General features: G+C 40.1%; 1 protein-coding gene across 1 annotated transcript in view; it reads right to left on the bottom strand.

Annotated features, from left to right (window-relative positions):
• The window catches only part of FSIP2 (fibrous sheath interacting protein 2), a 93,445-nt gene that overhangs the window by 46,270 nt on the left and 27,068 nt on the right, over positions 1-20,107 (bottom strand). Inside the window, 4 exon segments of the mRNA XM_070730245.1 lie at positions 186-267; positions 6,683-7,516; positions 12,056-12,164; positions 18,960-19,075. Coding sequence (XP_070586346.1) covers positions 186-267; positions 6,683-7,516; positions 12,056-12,164; positions 18,960-19,075 — 1,141 coding nt within the window.

Raw genomic sequence — 20,107 nt, 5'->3', positions numbered from 1 at the left:
AAATCAATCAAATCTTATGCATGCACACCATTCATAAAATAAAATTTGGCCATGGAAAATGGACAATTGATGGCCCCCAGGCCACGAATTGATCAGAATGATAAAGGAAACTTATTGGGAATTCTAGAAACTATGATTCAGTAATACAAGGGTTAGAAACGGATGTTTTAGGATGTCAGACTTACGTAGTAGAAAGCAAGTGCTGAAGATAAGCTGAGTAAGATGACTCACATTCCTCACTGTCCTGATATTTTGTAGTCATGTGCTCTGAAAGAATGTGAATACCAGCATTAAGATGCTGTAAAGCAATCTAATTAATGAAGGAAGCCTTGGAATGCCAGTGCTTCCCTCACTTCAATCCAGAAAAACTCTAACACAATTGAATATCAGATAAGAGAAGTCCACTCATTCAGACATGGGATTTTGATCCGTAAATGGAGTAGATGTGCACCTAACACATACCTGTTGAAACTGAACACGCTGGAGAGATGCCTTGTTCTCTTCCACTCACCAATGGGATTATTATTATTTGATTAAATATATCTAGGTGGTCAGCCATTCTGTCAACAGAATGTTTTAATTTCAGAATGGAAACTAAGCCTGAATCATTTTCACTATTTTACCTATAAGGATTCCCCAGGCTTTTCAGTACCATTCTGCAGTGTTTCTGATCGCTTATCAAACATGGCTATTAAGCAGTGGTGAGATCTTGCCAATTGAACATCTGGTTCAGTGATCGTGTGCTTTGCATGTGCATGCTTTGCACATGCGCCTTTATGATGCATGATGCACGGCGAAGAGGGACAGAGTCTGATGGCCGCAGCAATGAGGAGCCTTTCCTCTCCCTTGGAAAGGTTCCGAATCCCCACTGCCCGGGGGTTCTGGTCCTTTTGGACCAGACTGGATCCTTCCTGAAGGGAAGATGACACAGGGGATGCTACCAGGGGTCTGGGAGCGGTCAGCATGCCCCACCAGACGAAATGGCTCAGTCTCGCACCGGCGGTGGTGTGAAGCCGGCCAGGCAGACATTCCTAAGCCGACACAGCCGCAGAGACAACACAATGCTTGGAGGAAAAGCTGAGCGGTAACATCTGGAAAGAGCTGGAGGAGTGCTTACAGAGAGAGGAAGGGATTTGAAGCTGGTACTGGTGAGTTGAGAGTGGCCAAAAGGGATTTTGGAATTTTGTTTTTCGATTTGATTTTCAACAGAGCTAAAACAGCTGGAAATAGAAGAAGTAGTTATTTTGCGATGTGGCGTATGGCGAAAGCTTCAGAAAGTAGCAAATTGCCCAAGATTGTATTTTTAAGATATCTAATTGTTTTTAAATTTGTCCTTTTGAATCAGGAACCTTAAATTTTTGTTGTGGATGCTGTTTTGTTTTCATTTATAAATGGAGAGGAATGTTAAATACCAGAAGAGGAATACTAAATACCAGAAGATCTGGAAAATGTGTCATCTAGCACCATTGTGTGGCCGGAGGAAATATAGCAGCTTGCTTTGCAAGGATTTTGACATTGTTTGCAAGCATATCTTATCTGTTTGGCCTTCACACTGACTTTCTATGAGAAAGGAGGATATCAACTTTGGCATGGAAGAATGAAAATATTCAAGATGGAATTGACTGAACTGATTGAACTGTCTGAAAACACACCTTTTGCGACTTTCTGCTAAGCCAAGCCCACGGGGAAGCCAGATTCACTTAACAACCATGTTGCTAATATTAACAACTGCGGTGATTCGCTTAGCAACTGGGGCAAGAAAGATCATAAAATGGGGCAAAATTCGCTTAAGAACTGCCTCACTTAGCAACAGAAATTTTGGACAGGATTGTGGTCATATACATATATATGTTGAGGAGTACCTGGAATGTCCTTCATGATGCAGGAAAGATATTCATTCATTTCAAGTCCTTCTCACAGAAGGATTCTTTCAGAGAAAGGCTCATTGGAGTGTATTGTGTAGCGGGCTTTAGTAGGCCCAAACCAGGCCAGCATAGCTACAACCACATGTATTGACTCAAAACTGGAACTGAGGAACAGCAGGCAAGTGCCTTTAATTTATACTTTAGGCCCACAGGCCCTTAATCAATCATAGTATTTTTTAAAACCCACCCAAATTTGAATGTATCAAGTTTTCCTCCAAAACAGTTGTAGTTAACAGTTAGGGTCATCTTGAAGCAGAGGTCTCTAACCTTGGCAACTTAAAGATCTGTAGACTTCAATTCCCAGAATTCCTCAGCCAGGAGAAATTCTGGGAATTGAAGTCCACAAACCTTAAAGTTGCCAAGGTTGGAGACCTTGATATAAACGTTAATTTCACTTTACCAAGGCTTTACACAGCTATATACACTGCTCAAAAAAATAAAGGGAATACTTAACACAATATAACTAAATGTAAATTACATTTCTGTGAAATCAAACTGTCCACTTAGGAAGCAACACTGATTGACAATCAATTTCACCTGCTGTTGTGCACATTCAACTTTGTACAGAACAAAGTATCCAATGGGAATATTTCATTCATTCAGATCTAGGATGTGTTTATTTGAGTGTTCCCTTTATTTTGGGGGGGCAGTATATATTCAACAGTGTTTTTGTTTTGTAAAAAAGGAGATTATTTGGACATGGAAAGCCTGATATTAAACATCCAGCTCCTAACAGTGTGAACTAGTTACACTGAAAAACTGTGAACTAGTTACATCTAGTGGGAAAACAGTTTGGCCCTTGTTGTGAGTGGTCCACGTCTGGCTCAGCTGGTCATGGATTTCAAGGACCAAATATGGAGTACTGGAATCACAGGGCAATGTACCCACCTTTTAGATTGAGAATGAGGAAGAGTTAGGGTCAACCAGACTGAAGGTCAACCTGAGATAACCCCCAGTTATGGAACTGAGTGAGTCAGAGGACGATGGGGAATTAGAGGAGCAGGACCTCCAGTTAGATGCAAGAGCAAGGAGGATGACATTGAGACATGTGGATCTCACAAGAAGGGGTTCTTGGCATTAATCTATGGGACATTTGGCCACACCTTGTCAGTATAAAAGGATAGGCAATGGTAAAAGGGGTGTGGCAAACAACGTTCCTCACTGATGATGCGTTCGATGATGCCTCGAAGCTAAGAGACTGTTCTACCTCCACAGACTTTTATTCCTGCCTGTTTCATGAGCAGAGGAGTTCCTTGGGACTGTAAGTTTGGTTAAACTCCAAGAAACATGTCAGGAGCGGAGATTTATGACTCTATCTGGCTCCCAGCCTGGACTTTCCTTATCTCCACACATTAGAGAAATGCTGCCAGCGTGAGATTCCTTAATTTAAACAGTTTATTGCACGAACAATAGATTTTGCCTATTATCAGTGTGTGTGGCTCTTTATTCCTGATAATTGACCCGACTGGACAGAACAGCCCTTACCTGTTTTCCCCTTATTAAGTCGTCTCTTCTTCTCTGAGTGTCTTTCACGTGGTTGACATTCTGGTTCACTCTAGCAAAGATTTTAAAAGGTTTTTTAAAAAATGTTATCAATGTTTTGCTTGCTCTGGTGAGTCAGCCAGAGTTTAAACTACCATATTTTTGGAGTATAAGATGCACCTTTTTCCTCCCTAAAAGAGACTGATCATTTGGGTGCATCTTATACTCTGAATGTAGCCTCTTTTTTTCTCAGCCCTAACCAGGTGCTAATGATCTTCCCAGCTCTTACTGGCTTGCAAGCTCTTTCATTGTTTCTCTCTGCAAAGAATGTTTTCCAAACCTTAAGACTTTGCAGGGGGGTTTTCCCCCATTGGTCTACCTTGCTCCAAATGTTTCTTTCCAGCCCTAACCAGGTAATACCAATGTTCCCAACCCTTACTGGCTTGCCAAGCTCTTTCATTGTTTCTCTCTGCAAAGAATGTTTTCCAAACCTTAAGACTTTACAGGGTTTTTTCCCCCCATTGGTCTACCTTGCTCCAAATGTTTCTTTCCAGCCCTAACCAGGTGCTACCAATGTTCCCAGCCCTTACTGGCTTGCAAGCTCTTTCATTGTTACTCTCTCCGAATAAAGTTTTTTTTAAGCCCTAACCAGGGGATAAAATAATGTGCTGAAGCTGACCAGACTAAGACGCTAGCCAGCTGAATACATGGTAAGTAGATTGTTTTCCCTATTTCCCTCCCCCAAAACTAAGGTGCGTCTTATACTCCCAAAAATATGGTACTACTTGTAGTCTAATTGCTATTCAATTCAGGTCCTCCCTCAGCCCAAGCACAGCCCCTCAGTTTTTTTAACTCCAAAGGGCAGGGTCATACCGTTGAAGTTGCTTTCTTTCTATGCTTCACTTTATGAGAGCCTTCGTTAGCATGATGAGAGACTGATAAATACATGGATCCTTTGCCTGACGGCTTTGATGGAGCTCGGTGAGACAGATTTGCTCCTAGAATGAAAAAAAAAGCGGCAATAACTTGCAATTTCAAATGCTCAAAATTCAAATTGCATAACCAGCCAACTATATTATTCCAATGCAACAAATCGTAATGATGGCACAGGCCAACAGAGCATCATGAAGCACTTTGGGCCTTTCAAACCGATGAGGACATTGCAGCATTAGCAATTCCAACAGCACAATAAGAACAGAGTTTGCAAATTTAGTGTCCATATCAGAGCTCATTTGCTTTTCATAATGAAAAGAAACATCTCTTACACATTGCAAAACATTGAAAGGCAACACTGAAAGCACAAGAACGCAACAATTTTTATATGATGGAATTGGAATTTTCTGTAAAAAGAAAAAAACAACTAAGAAAATAATGCATTTCCAGAACCAAAGACTAGAAATAGAAACAATTTTTGAGATAGGCCAAATTTTGATCAAATTTTGATCCTTGGCTTACGAATGGTGCCTTAGCGATGGTTTGAACCTACGATCTACCTGAAAAAGTTACTTATGATCCAGATCTGAAATTCTCATGATTGCCAACCCCACCCCCCACAATCGTATGACTGCACTTGAGCACTTGGCAACATGGCCACATTTAGGGCCTTTTGCAATATCCTGCAATCACAGGACCTTGTTTGACAACAGTTTTGTCAAAAATCAGCATTTACGTCTGGTTTTTGCAAAACCACTTCAGGGTTCCAAGTCCCACCGACAGGCAGATAGATTCATGAAAGAACAATTTTATTGGATACATCCAGGGGTGGGTTCCTCCCGGTTTGGACCGGTTCGGCTAAACTGCTAGCAGCCCACTGGTGACATCACAATCTGGTCTATGGGCGCTGCCATTTTTTCTAAATAGAATTTTTTTTTTTTTTTTTATTTTGCATATACGCAGAAGCAGAGTTTCAGGCATGGTGCATGCAGTCACCTTTTTTTCCCAGCAGGTTTTTTTAAAAAAATTGGAGTGTTTTTTGTATCACGCAGATGAGGCATAGCCACGGGGATTGGGGGGAAGCAAACTGACAGCGAGGTAAGTTGGAGACCACCCCTGGATATCTCATATTAGCAAAACTGGTTCCTGTGGCTTTCACTTAATTAAAAAGTAAAGTTTCCCCTTTCCCCCAAGTCACTGGTCATACTGTCCAATCAAAATGCTGGCTGGTTTCTTGGTTCCCTCATTCCTCCTCTGGCCAGCCACCTGTTAGAGAATATCCTTGGTTCCCACAGGAAAACTTTTTGTTTTGGCTATAAACCCCCATCTAATTATTTCCTCCCTCCTTGTCCCTTCTTCTGCTTTGTGGTAATCCTGAAGCCTCCAAGATGACTTTAGTCAGGTTCACTTCAGAGTTGACACCACACTTACTGTGATCAATGGGTCCACACTGATGACCACTGCATTTTCTTAATGATTGCTGCAAAAAATATTGTCAAGTCAGATTGGCCATGTGACAGACCCCTTTTATGACCGCTAATGACTTGCGACTTCCATTATAGTCGCAATTCAAGGGCTACTTGCAGGGGTGGGCAGCAGGCAGGATGGGGTGGAACACAGTTCCACCAGCAATGAAGATGCGTATGCAGCTCCAGCTGATCAGCAGCTGTCACTTCCTGGATTACTGGTCTCGGCTCAGCTCTCTTTTTTTCCCCTCCTGCTGCTGCGTCTGTGCTCCTTGCTTTTTTCTTCTTTCCTCCTTCCCGGCCTCAGACGGGCTTCCCTCTCTCCTGCTGGCTCCCCTCCAGCCTCACGCGGCCACCTCCTGCCTGAGGTGCAAGCAGAAGGTGTGGATGGAAGGGCGCTGGCCGCATTTATGCTTGTGGCAGCACCCGTTTGCCTAGCTACCCAGCCTGAGGCGGGGGGGCAATCCAGGAAGGAGAGCGCGGGAAACACAAAGCAAATTGTCACCTTACTGAGCGACACTGGTAAGGTTGTAAGTTGAGGGCTTAACAGTTCACTTGAACGATGATGATAGTTCAAGCCACTCCCACATGGTCACATAGCCAGGAAACCACTCCTACCCAGTCACATGACCGTTAAGTCACACCCACAAAATAAGCCACACCCACAGTGTGGCAGTAAAATTTTTGGCTGCCCATTACTTGCTACTTGTATTCAGCTCTCTAGCCTATATTACCTATGGATATCAAGTGACAGCTCCCCCAACCAACCAAGGAACATTTTTTCCATAGAATTCCTTTATATTCTTGCCATTTTTCATGACTGACTGTCTCATTTCAGTCCCAGGATATGAGACTGCATTTTGAGGTAAGACTTACCACTTGAGCATGAGTAAAGGTGCTTATTGTTGCTATTGCTGGTTCCGTGTTTGCTGCTGCCACTGGAATCATAACCACCACCTGCTTTTCCATTGCTGCTCCCACACCCAGCTGATCCACAGCAGCCGGTCTTGCCACTGTTACTGGAATATCCTCCTAGGCCACAACCGGAACCACAACAGGAAGTCTTGCTCCCACATCCACCGGATCCACAACAGGAAGTCTTGCTCCCACATCCACCGGATCCACAACAGGAAGTCTTGCTTCCACAACCAGTGGATCCACAGCAGGAAGTTTTGCTCCCACATCTGGCCAATCCACAGGAGGTCTTGCTTCCACATCGGGTTGGTCTGCAACTTTTGCTTCCACATCCAGTTGATCCACAGCAGGAAGTCTTGCTTCCACAACCGGCTGATCCGCAACAGGAAATTTTGCTTCCATAACCGACTGAAGCAGAACAGGAAGTCTTGCTCCCACAACCAGCTGATCCAGAACAGGAAACTTTGCTTCCACAACCAACTGATCCGCAACAGGAAGCTTTGCTTCCGCAACCGGCTGATCCACAACAGGAAGTTTTGCTCCCACAACCAGCTGATCCAGAACAGGCAGTTTTGCTCCCGCAACCAGCTGATCCACAGACTGATCCTCCACCATCATTGCTGGTACACACAGCTGAAGCAGAGGTTGGAAATTTATCTTTGCTCATTCTTGCCGCGCTAGGCCCAGGATTGGCTGATGGGTTGTTACTAACCATGCTGTTGGTCTTTGACACAGCATCCTTAGTTGAAGAGAAGGAAACTTTGCTGCTGCCAGGATGAGGAACAATAAGTTCACCTACAGCAAAGGACAAGAAGTGATATTTAAGATAGGAGGACTTATGAAAAGGAGAAGAAATCTACGTATTACCCTGCCAGTTTCATTGTTCATGACAATAAAACTTTTAAAATTGAAATGTATAAACTAAGGCCTTGAAAATCTTGAACATGACATCAAATACATCTAAAAGGTGTTATGAAATTCAAAATTTAAATATGAAAGAAAGGAAAATGACCAAGTACAAATGGGAAAGTCTTCATACTAATCATTTTTGTGTTAATTATGCCTTTTAATTTAAGTAAAATTAATCTAAATTTAGTTTTGTCCAAGGTCTACCAATCAGATACCTATATGGGCCTAAACTGAAATGTAAAGAAACCCCCCCACAAATTTTGCTTTCTGTACAACCTAGGAGGGACACTACCCATGTTTCCCCTAAAATAAGACCGGTTGTTATATTAATTTTTGTTTTGACGCATTAGGGTTATTTTGGGGTAAATACAGTACTAAATGTCCCTGTCTGCCATTATCTTAATTGGGGCTTATACACAGTCCCAGGGGAAGGGCGGCATAGAAATCGAATGAATGAATGAATGAATGAATGAATGAATGAATGAATGAATGAATGAATGAATGAATAATGAACATCCTGAAAAATAGAGGTAGGGCTTATTTTCTGGTTGGGTCTTATTTTCAGGAAAACACAGTAGCGTTGCCATATACTGATAACTTAAACTTATGGGGCTCAATTGCAACCCTCCATTGTTTTTTCTTCTTTTTCTCTTTTCTCTACCAACAACTCTCTAAAATCATCAATAAAGGTTTTCTTGTTCTATGTTCTTCTCTGTTTTTACATCTAACATTCCCCAAACAGCAGTAGGTTTCCAAATCCTACATGGGCATTAGATGCATTTAAAGATTTGTGAACTTCACCTATACATTTGTATTTGTATTTGTACAGTCTCTTTATTTTATATACCCCTTCCCTATTTATTGTCAATAAACATTATATTTTTATTTTTATTTTTTAAAAGATGTGTGAACTTCAATTCTGAAAATTTCCCAGTCGACATGTTGGATAATTGTAGAAGTTGACACTTCTTAAAAGGTGTTAAGGTTGAGAAACACTGCTCTAGATCACAGGTGTCAAACTCCTGATGTCATGTTGCCATCACATGATGTTTTGTGATGTTTTTCCCATTCACAGAGCTCGGGTGGGCGTGGCTTGTGCCTGACACATCTGGCCAATGGTCCCCCAGTTTGACACCCCTGCTCTAGATCAGTGTTTCCCAACCTTGGCACCTTGAAGATATTTGGACTTCAACTCCCAGAATTCCCCAGCCAGCATTCGCTGGCTGGGGAATTCTGGGAGTTGAAGTCCAAATATCTTCAAGTTGCCAAGGTTGGGAAACACTGCTCTAGATGATCCCACGTGACTCTTTGGATCTCGAAGCCTTTTGGGAAATCAAGTGTAGTTTCATAGACTTTTATGAAGAACAAAACAGTGTAAAAAGTTAGTTGTTGTCTAGTAAGCAAGAGGGGGAGGTGTTTGTGCACATGCATGAGTTCATGCAATCCTGCCTAAAGTTGTAGAGAAGCCTAGTTTATTTCCAGATTTCAAGGATCTTAGCCACAGGGGGGGGCTACTGCCCAGATTTGGGGGGGGGGACGCAGTGTAGTAGTAAAAATGGAGCTCCACCGCAGAGCACCCAGTTTGCACTGAAAGATGTTGAACGAATATGCAGGGTGTCCTGCATAAGCCACGACCTCAGTATGGTAGTAAAAGTTTTGGTAGCCCTTCACTGCTTAGCCATGATAAAAGTTTAAAATGTAGAAAAATATAATACAGTATCAATATTTAAGTTATTTTTTTTAATTAGCAGGGTTTTAAATCTGAGTCCCTCTTTTAGTTTGAGGTTCAAATGGCCATCCTGGCTTTTACTTCTCACTGATTTTGGGTGAGCAATAAAGGCATAAAGAGGAAATGGAGGGAGAAAAAAGGGCAGGTTAAGAAAACAGATGGAAAAGCCAAGAGGAATGGAGAGTATCCCCCACGATTTACTTGTATCCCCAATATTTATCTCCTTTGTTTTGTCCCTCTGCTCTCCATTCACATTGATGTTTTACTCTCTCGCAGCTGAATTCATCATGAACATAGTTTACTGCACAGAATCACTGGGCATATCAAATAAAAAAAATTAATTAAACCAGTTACCAATTTAGCAACTGTATTCACTGCAACATGTTCAACTAGTTATTGTGGCTTTAGCATGATAGATGATTTCAGGCCTTTTAGTTAGCCAATGTTACAATATGTTGTAGAAGCCTAAAGATTTAGGTAAGGTACAAAATTAAGCATATAGTGAAAACACAGCTACTGTGTTTCTCCGAAAATAAGATCCAACTGGAAAATAAATTCCTAGCACGATTTTTCCAAGCTGCTCGTAATATAAGCCCTACCCCCAAATAAGCCCCAGTTAAGATTGTCAGGAAGACGGATTCATTTAATACTGTAAAGATAAAGGTTCCCCTTATATGCGTGCTAGACTAGTTATTTCTGGCTCTAGAGGTGGTGCTCATCGCCATTCCTAAGCTGAAGAGCCAGAGCTGTCCAAAGACATCTCTGTGGTCATGTGGCTGGCATGACTAAACACCGAAGGCATGCAGAGCACTGTTTACTACCCACCAAAGTGGTCCCTATTATTTTACTTGCATTTTTTACGTGCTTTCGAACTGCTAGGTTGGCAGAAGCTGGAACAAGTAACTGGAGCTCACTCCATTACGCAGTGCTAGGGATTCAAACTGCTGAAGCACTGTAGTACTGTAGTACACTGTATTTCCCCCAAATCAGAAAATAAGCCTTACTGGGTCTTTTGGAGCAAAATTTAATATAAGATCTGCTTGTATTTTCAAGGAAACACGGTAATAGTAAAATAACCAAAAGGGAGAATGTGGAAAAGAAAGAAAGAAAGAAAGGGAGAGAGAGAGAAAGAAAGAAGGAAGGAAGGAAGGAAGGAAGGAAGAAAGAAAGAAAGAAAGAAAGAAAGAAAGAAAGAAAGAGGGTGGGAGGGAGGGAGTTTTGATACAGATTCCCTAAACAGCTTCAGAGATAAATAAATGGAACCACTAGGAAGAAAGCACAGCAGGTTAAGACATTTATTCATGAAAAATCAGAAGAGAGCGTAAGAAAGATCAAACAAAATGTCATGAAGATATAAACTTTCAGTATTTGCTGGGAGTGGATAAAGTTTTTAAAACTGTCAGGATCATCTCAATGGAATGAAAACAGAAGACAAAAACTAGATTGGGAAGGATTGGGAATAGGACTGTTAGTAAAGCATTTCATTGATAACAAAGTAGGGGAAGATAGACCATACTAAAATTACATCGTTAATCCCAAAGTTACCCGGAACAACAGAAAATCAAGGTATTAAAAGATGAAGCTGTGTTGGATGAAGTACTACTATACTGCAAACACATTCAGACTTTTTCAAAACAGATTGAATCTCACCAACAAATACCCACTAGGTTTGAATAGGTGAAACAGAATAAATAGTGTGACTGAATGATGATTTAAAAGATGTACACATCTGAAGGTAGCATGCAACCTTCTAAAGTTTTGAATGTGGCCTTCTGAAATCTTTCAAAAGTTGCACCAAAGTTTTAATTTATAAGTGATGAGGAAAATTATTAAATATCCAGAGCACAACGTCTACATTACATTATTTTTAATATTACTTAAATAAAATGTAGTTATTGTTCTGCCTATATCCATTTAATTGGCTGTGCCCAAAGTTCTGTTCAGGCCAGGGGTGGGTTCTAACTTACCTTATTGTCGGTTCACTTCTTCCATACTGTGGCTGCCTCCACACTGCATGCGCACTGCACGCCACGTGGCCATACCCTGTGGCCACTCTGCGCAGGCACGCGCACATATGCAGTGTTAAAAACTTGGCTTCTGCCCATACAGAGAAGAAAAAACAGGCAAAAAATTCCCATCCAAAAAAAAGAGATAGTGGTGTTTACGGACCGGCATTGACAGAACCAGCTCCTTGTTTATCACTACCCGTTTACTACTTGTTCTACAGGATTGGTGCGAAACCGGAGTAACCCACTTCTGGTGCAGCCCTGAGGAGAGGGGGTTCTGGCGCCCCTGGAGCTCAAAGGGGGCCCATGAAGGGGAATTTTTAATAAAAACATTTACAAAACCATTTTTTCAAAAAGAAAAACAGTTTCTTCATTTATGAATAAATTTTATATTTCATTCAGTTTATGGTTATGAAATATCGCAAAAATCTGGAACTCAAAAAACACAAGGAAAAACAGAAACTTGATGAGATTAATAAAATGGAGAGACAAACGCTTTTTCAATTTGGCGTTAAATGCAGGAGCGTCACTCTCGTGCACATGGCCCGGCCAGAGTGGGTGAGGAATCCTCTCCCAAGCATGTGCGCGCACACACATGCCCTCTTCTCTCTTCCTTTTTGGCAAAGACCGAGCGGCGCATGTGAGGCAAGTGGGAAAGGCCGCGCAGCCTCCCCCTCAGGTTTCCCATACAGGAGACCGAGGAGGTGGCGGCCTCCCCTTTCTGACACAGAAGGGTCTGGAGGTGGTGGTGGAGGGAGCAGCACTCACTCGGAGGCTGAACGGCCACCAGCGGAGTCACCTGAGGTACAGGAGGCCCAGCCAGAGCCCCAACCGAATAGAAAATTCAATGGTGAGGAGGCTGAGGGAAAGGAGAAGAAGGAAGAGAGCAGGGGGCCATATTAGTCTTGTCCCAGCACTTAATAATCCTCTTGGCAGCCCTGGTCATGTTTGCCCAAATTAGTTGGGAATCCCTGAGCTAAATGCTGGATATAGAAAATCCAACTACTTGTTCTACTCTCTTTCCCTATACTCTATGTCAGAGAATGAAGTTATGATTTTGGAAGTGTTCTGAGCATCCTGAAGAAACAGCAGGTGGTAAGATAAAAGGATCTTTAGATTTGTAAGAAAGTTTGCCTGATGTGGGAATGAAATACCATTTAATTTAATTTAATTTAATTTAATTTAATTTAATTTAATTTAATTTAATTTAATAATTTAATTTAATTTAATTTAATTTAATTTAATTTAATTTAATTTAATTTAATTTAATTTAATTTAATTTAATTTAATTTAATTTAATTTAATTTAATTTAATTTAATTTAATTTAATTTAATTTAATTTAATTTAATAATTTAATTTAATTTAACTTAATTTAATTATTTAATTTAATTTAATTTAATTTAATTTAATTTAATTTAATTTAATTTAATTTAATTTAATTTAATTTAATTTAATTTAATTTAATTTAATTTAATTTAATTTAATTTAATTTAATTTAATTTAATTTAATTTAATTTAATTTAATTTAATTTAATTTAATTTAATTTAATTTAATTTAATTTAATTTAATTTAATTTAATAATTTAATTTAATTTAATTTAATTTAATTTTATTTATTTATTTTGTCCAATACATAATACACATTGAAGAGAATAGATATGTAATAAAATAAATAAAGAAAAGAATAGAAGAAAAGATATAAAAATAATAGGTGGACATATTTGAAAGGAAGAAGATAAATGAGATAAGGAGAGACAATTGGACAGGGGACGGAAGGCACACTGGTGCACTTATGAACATCGCTGGCTGGGGAATTCTGGGAGTTGAAGTCCAAATAGCTTCAAGTTGCCAAAGATTGTCAACCACAAACTTGCATTCAAGAGTCAGTCAACAGCAAGATTAGTAACAATGTCATTCAAGCTAAAAATTGTGTTATCTGTGGGACATGGTATGGCCTCAGCTACAGCATTATGAATACTGTTTATTTGGTAGTAAAATGTGGCTAGACATCAACCCAGTTGGTTTTGAGGATAGGTGAGAACTACAGTTGGAAAATACGCCATTCAGAAGGGTAAGAACCAGTCATGGGCTCCTACAGGTATGGTCAGGTACGCAGTACCGGTAGTAAAAGTTTGGTCAAGTACACAGAACTGGTAGCAAAATTTTGATATTTTTTTTTCTTTTTTTCCCTTCTGGGCTCTGAGTATGTTTTTCCTATCAAAGTAAATGAGTTTGAATGTGTAGAATTTTAGAAGAGCTATGCATGCATGTGTGTACATACATTTTATATAGTAGATAATCAGGGGTGGGCTACTACCCGGACGGGGGAGAACACAGTGGGGTAGTGAAAATGGAGCTCCAGAGCACCCAATTTGCACTGAAAGATGTTGAAACAAAATGCATAAGCCACGCCCACAGTGCGGTAGTAAACATTTTGGTAGCCCTTCACTGGTAAGAACAGTGTCCCCCTGCATTAAGTACTCCTTAAAGCTCATACTATGTGTTTTATGTGCTTCCCGAGTCACAACGCAAGGTACCCGACTCCTCAATTTTGGTGATTGTGATCAAGCCACTAAAATTCAGAGATGTGGTTGAAGATGATTATGGAAATTGTAAAAAGCAATCATACATTGCATGTAATAAATATGTAGGTTGCCTTCTGGATTACCACTGTATGTGTTGTACCACTGTACTAAGGTGGTATATAAACACAACAATAAAATCATTGATATATTTCAGAAATAATTGTTTAATGATTGCTCTCTGGTCAGGGCCTCCGTAATTAGTTGGATGGCAAACCCTCTCTGGGCTCTATGTCTGGCTCAGAGACATTAATGGAAATTTTGCTTTGCAGTATACTGGCTTTCTATTCATCTTTTGCAAATAAAAAGTAATAAAATTAGCTAAGGTAAGAAGACTGGTGGATGCTAAAGAACTGGTCAGCAATACAGGCACACAGGATTTTGAGCTGACTGAATGTCTCCGTATTAGTTCTCACAGACTTTTCCTAGTAATGAATATGTATATCTAATATTGCAAAAGACTCAAGGTTATGTTAAAGAATGAATAAAGGAATAAAAGAACAAATGAAATGTATCCATTAAACCGAAAACAATAATTAGATTTTTGACAATTGCTAACCTCTGGGGAGGGGCAAGAGATTCCCACATTTTAACACACAAAGAGAATTGCAATCCTTAGTCATTTATCAATCCAGGGAATTATATCTATCGGGCAGGGCTATCAAACTCGCAGGCAGCAGCTGATGTGTTACGTTCTGGTCATTATGCCAACACTCAGTTTAGCAAATGGGGGGGAAAGTTGTGATACGTCACATGATGATGCACTGATAATGCGGGTGTGACACCCCTGCTGTAAGGTCTCTATCTTTCATATTTAATATTTTCATTCTAAGCATAGAAACCACAGATATTCTTGTTTTGGCATATATATGTCTTATTCAGGCAATAAAGTGGACAACAATTTATGCCATAATAGTATTTAGTTTTCAAAGGGCCACAAGATTCAGATTTTTATCTAACTTACATCATGTAGTTTGGCTTCAAACAACTAGTCTAACTTACATCAAAAAACTTATCAGGAAAGACTTAATGAACTCAATCTGTATAGTCTGGAGCACAGAAGGGAAAGGGGGGGCATGATCGAAACATTTAAATATGTTAAAGGGTTAAATAAGGTCCAGGAGGAAAGTGTTTTTAATAGGAAAGTGAACACAAGAACAAGGGGCTACAATCTGGGGTTAGTTGGGGGAAAGATCAGAAGCAACATGACACAAATATTATTTTACTGAAAGAGTAGTAGATGCTTGGAACAAACTTCCAGCAGACATGGTTGGTAAATCCACAATAACTGAATTTAAAAATTCCTGGGATAAACATATATCCATCCTAAGATAAAATACAGGAAATAGGATAAGGGCAGACTAGATGGATCATGAGGTCTTTTTCTGCTGTCAATCTTCTATGTTTCTATGTTTCTAATCTATGCATAAATTTTAGCATCTATAAAGAACTGAAACTTCCCCCACTTTATGTCATTATTGCAACAAAAGACACAGAAAACTCCGCAATCTGTGCCATCTTATTTATTTTAAGCCTTGTGGAAGGAGACTGCTCACTGATTACCTGGCTCCATGTCACGACTTCCCTTTTTCTGGTCTTTCTCGACAAGGGTTTCTTGCTACAAAGTGTAAAAAATATATACATTTTTAAAAAGTAGGAATGAGAGCATTTAATTGAATATTTCAACTTCAGATAAGACTTTAAACAGCCCCAATCTTATTTAACAGACTGAATGTACTATGACTCTACTCGTAGATATTACAGCAATATTTCTCGGCCTTGGCAACTTTAAGTTGTGTGGACTTCAACTCCCAGAATTCCCCAGCCAATACGTAGGCAAAATATGCCTGTACTGTATTACAATTTGTCTTGTCCAAACTTTCAACTAGCCCCATCATTAGGATAGAACACCCACTATTACCTGTATGTGAGAATATATATTTCCGCTACATACTCCCAGCTTGCTGCAAATCACACCCCACAACTAGTTTTCGCTGAACTAGCTAGATGTCACTCATGTCAGGGATGTCTGTAGTGGCCTGAAAGCTGTGCTAGCAAAAACGGGCTCCCAGGCTTTGTTTTCAGCCACAACTGCCTCCTGCCACCCTCTGCCTGTAGCTCGACGCCCCTCCCCAGCTCCATTTTCACTGGCAGGGGGTGAAAACAGAGCTCGGGAACCCGTTTTTGCTGGCAAAGTGCTTGGGTCACCACACACACACACACACACACACACACACAAGTGATGTCTAGCTGGTTGCACCAACACTCACACTTGGCCCCTGAGATCAAACACAACCCTGATGTGGCCCTCAATTAAATTGAGTTTGACACCCCTGCCCTATTGTACTAAAAGAATGGAGCAATCCTGCAAACAAGGAAGCATGCCGGCTGGGGAATTCTGGAAGTTAAAATCTACACATCTTAAGGTGGCCCGTGGTTGAAAAACTTAGCCTCGAATTCCAAACCACAAACTTAATCACCCAACAAAAGCCAAACAGCAGAGGAGCAAAAAAAGTATTTAGACAAAAGGAATCTACTGTATGTAAGAATAAGTTATTACTTCTGAAGAGCTCAGATTCTGGAATCGGGATTAACCAGTGCCAACTGTATATTGAAAGCAACTCTTTTCACTTCCTGAAAGCAATCAGGTAATCACAGCTTTTGCAACAGCTCAGTTTATTCCCGCAACAGTTGATTATCTGAATATGACAATACCATTTTTTTTTAAAAAATACCAAAAATACCACAATACCATTTTTTTAAAAAAAAAAATTATATTACCTTTACAGATCGTCCTCACAACCATTTGTTTAGTGACTGTTTGTAGAAAATGACATACTGTATTTTTCAGAGTATAAGATGCACCTTAGTTTTTGGGGAAGAAAATTTAGGGGGGGAAATCTGGCTAGCATCCTTAGGTCTGGTCAGCTTCAGCACATTATTTTATCCCCTGGTTAGAACTAGTGATGGGTGAACCCAACAGTGTTCGGGTTTGGCAAGTTCAAAATTCAGCCGAACCCAAACCGAACCTGAACGGGGAATCCCTCCCACGAAGAGATTCCGGGGACGGAGCTTTGACGTCACCGGAAGGTTGCTAAGGATGCCAAGGTTATCACTTCCTGGATTCCATGGAATCCAGGAAGTGATCACCTTGGCGTCCTTAGCAACTTGCCGGTGACATCAAAGCTCCGAACGCCAAACACGACCCTGAACTTTGCCCGAACTTTGAAAAAATTTTGTGTTTGTGTTCGGCATACTGAACACTGCAAAATTCGGTATGGACCCGAATTGTGAGGGTTCAGTTCGCCCATCACTAGTTAGAACTTTTAAAAAATGTATTCGGAGAGAGTAACAATGAAATAGTTTGCAAGCCGGTAAGAGCTGGAGACATCGTTAGCACCTGGTTAGGGCTAGAAAGAAACATTTGGAGCAAATAGACCAATGAAAAAAACCCGACAAAGACTTAGGGCTTGGAAAACAATCTTCACAGAGAGTAAACAATGAAAGAGTCTGCAAAGTAAGAGCTGGGAAGATTATTAACACCTAATTTGGGCTTTTAAAAAAGTTTCAAAAAAAGCTACATTCAGAGTATAGGATGCACCCAAATTTTCAGGCTTGTGTGTCTTATACTCTAAAACATATGGTATGTTCATTTTTCACTTATGATCATTGCAGAATCCCCATGATCATGTGATCAGAATTCAGTCACTTGGCAATTAGGATGGATTTATGATAGTTGAACTGTCGCAGGGTCATATGATCACCATTTCCATGGCTGGTCTTCGCTTATTATTTCTACTTTCAGTACATTAAATAATATTCATTCTGAAACAGGACAGCTTCAAGTAACAATACACTTTTGGGGAGCAGAAAATCTAGGTAGTCCATGACACAATTGAGCCTAAACATGTTTGTTTGTTTATTTGTTGTGCCACCCAATTTCTGAAGGAGTCTGGGCTGCTTCCAATAAATACAGTAGTTATTGTATGTACACTGAGAGCTTTTACACTGGAGACAAATTCTTTGTGTGTCTAATCACACTTGGCCAATAAAGAATTCTAATTCTAAACTTTTTGTTGCTAAGTGAGACATCTGTTTGCCCCGTTTTACAACCTTTCTTACTGTAGTTAAGTGAATTGCAGTCATTGTTAATTGTTAAATTAATCTGGCTTCCCTGTTGACTACATTTATCAGAAGATTGTGGCCTTGGATCACGGCAACCATCACAAATATGGATAGCTTGCCAAGCATCTGAATTTTGATCATATGACCATGGGGATACTGCAATGGTCATAAGAGTAGGGGAAACAGTCATAAATCACTTTTTTCAGGACCATTGTAACTTGGAACAGTCAGAGAACAAAGTGTTTTATGTTGAGGACTCTATATGCAAATATTAGCCTAATTGACACTGGATATTCTTGTAAGTCAAGGCAAGATAAAAGCAGCCCTTTAGGGGGCTTCACAGTCCAGACATTTCCTTTCCATCTTACCTAAAGTGACCAGATTTTAACATTGCTAAAGTGGGTCACCATTGACCCAGGGGGGTTGGGGGCCCCTCTTGATTAAAAATTTGGTCTATATGGAGCAAAAAAAAATATCTTTCTTTTTTTTCTTTTTCTCTTCCTTCCTCTCTCTTTTTTTCTCTCTTTCCTTCTTTCCCTCCGTCTCTCTCTCTTTCTCTCTCTCTCTTCCTCCCTCCCTCCCTTCCTCTCTATTTCTATTTCTCTCTCCCCCTCTCTCTTTCTCTCTCTTTCTCTCTTCCTTCCTCTTTTCTCTCTCTCTCTTTCTCTCTCTTCCTCCCTCCCTTTCTCTCTATTTCTCTCTCTTTCTCTCCCCCCTTTGCCTTTTTCTTTCTTCTTTCAAACCAAAGTAAATAAAATTAAAGGGAAAAAAATCACATTGGTATTGCTTTTAAAAAAAACACGGGACTTTTTAACAACCACATGGGACGAGGGACCAATTGCCAGAGAGCGGGAGTGTCCTGCTGTTTTGGTCAGCTTAATCTTACCTCTATTGTACTCATAAACTTTCTTGAGCTCAGTTCAGAGCTGATCATACGAGGAGATTTTGACTCACTTCTTTGTCTGGGAAGTGATATCTGGCTCCCGGGCATAATCACGTCTCCTGGGATGTAGGGAGCAAAAGACAGAACCGAGCAATCAAATTTGGGAGTTATGAATCCCGTCCTTAGCTCTGATGCTTCTAAACCAAAAGAGGGGTTTGCTAGACATTCCAGAAACCTAACAATATTATTGCTGGATCCGGCCTACAGCCAGAATCTTTTCCCAGCACATTCTCTACCTTTGTGCTTTAGGCCCACTGGAGGATTAGAGTAAGAACAGAATGGCCCGCTGAGGCCATTTATCCGGCCCGCGGATGAGTGACACAACACAGTGTTCCATCTAATTTTCTAAGAATAAAATGTGGTATTTTGTTAGTAACTAATATCAATCATCAAAAAAGTTGCAAAAGTTTCCCCCCCTAATTTTGTCATCCAGTTACATTCATTTTCTTTTAATTAAATTCCCTCCTTAATGTTCCTTCAAAAAGTACAGCAATTATATTTCTAACTTATTAACCATTATGCCAAAATTCTTCCTTCTTTCTTTATACATTTTTATATAAGCCAAGAAAACCTACAATGAGATGTTAACAAAAGAAAATTAAAAACAAACCATAAACATATATGAATTTCAGACTTCTTCCCCCCTTTTAAATAGTACATTCCCATTTTGTTCTTTACTTTGAAATAAGGTATGTGCAGTGTGCGTGGGGATTTGTTCATAGTTTTTTTTTAATAATCCGGCCCTCCAACAGTCTGAGGGACAGTGAACTGGCCCCCTGTGTAAAAAGTTTGGGGATCTCTGCTCTAGAGCTTGCATGGTGTCTGTGCTCAATGAAAGGGGAGGGGAACCTCTTTTTCTCCCTACCTGAATAGAAGCTGAGTGAGCATCTGGTAGAGAAAAAACAGATTGCCATGGAATAGATTTGGATGGATAAATGGGATGACTGGTTTGCATACCGTACAAAGTAGAAAAAGCGCCTTACTTTTTTTGGCTTTGCACATTTTTATGAGAACAATCATTTTGTTGATACGGATTAATAACCATGTTTACCTCACATTTAATCTGATTACCAAATCAGGCCCATTTCTAC

Source organism: Erythrolamprus reginae, chromosome 1 (assembly GCF_031021105.1).
Source record: "Erythrolamprus reginae isolate rEryReg1 chromosome 1, rEryReg1.hap1, whole genome shotgun sequence".
Lineage (NCBI taxonomy): Eukaryota > Metazoa > Chordata > Lepidosauria > Squamata > Dipsadidae > Erythrolamprus > Erythrolamprus reginae.
The sequence above is the reverse complement of the archived record's forward strand: the minus strand, read 5'-3'. Positions and strand labels throughout refer to the sequence as shown.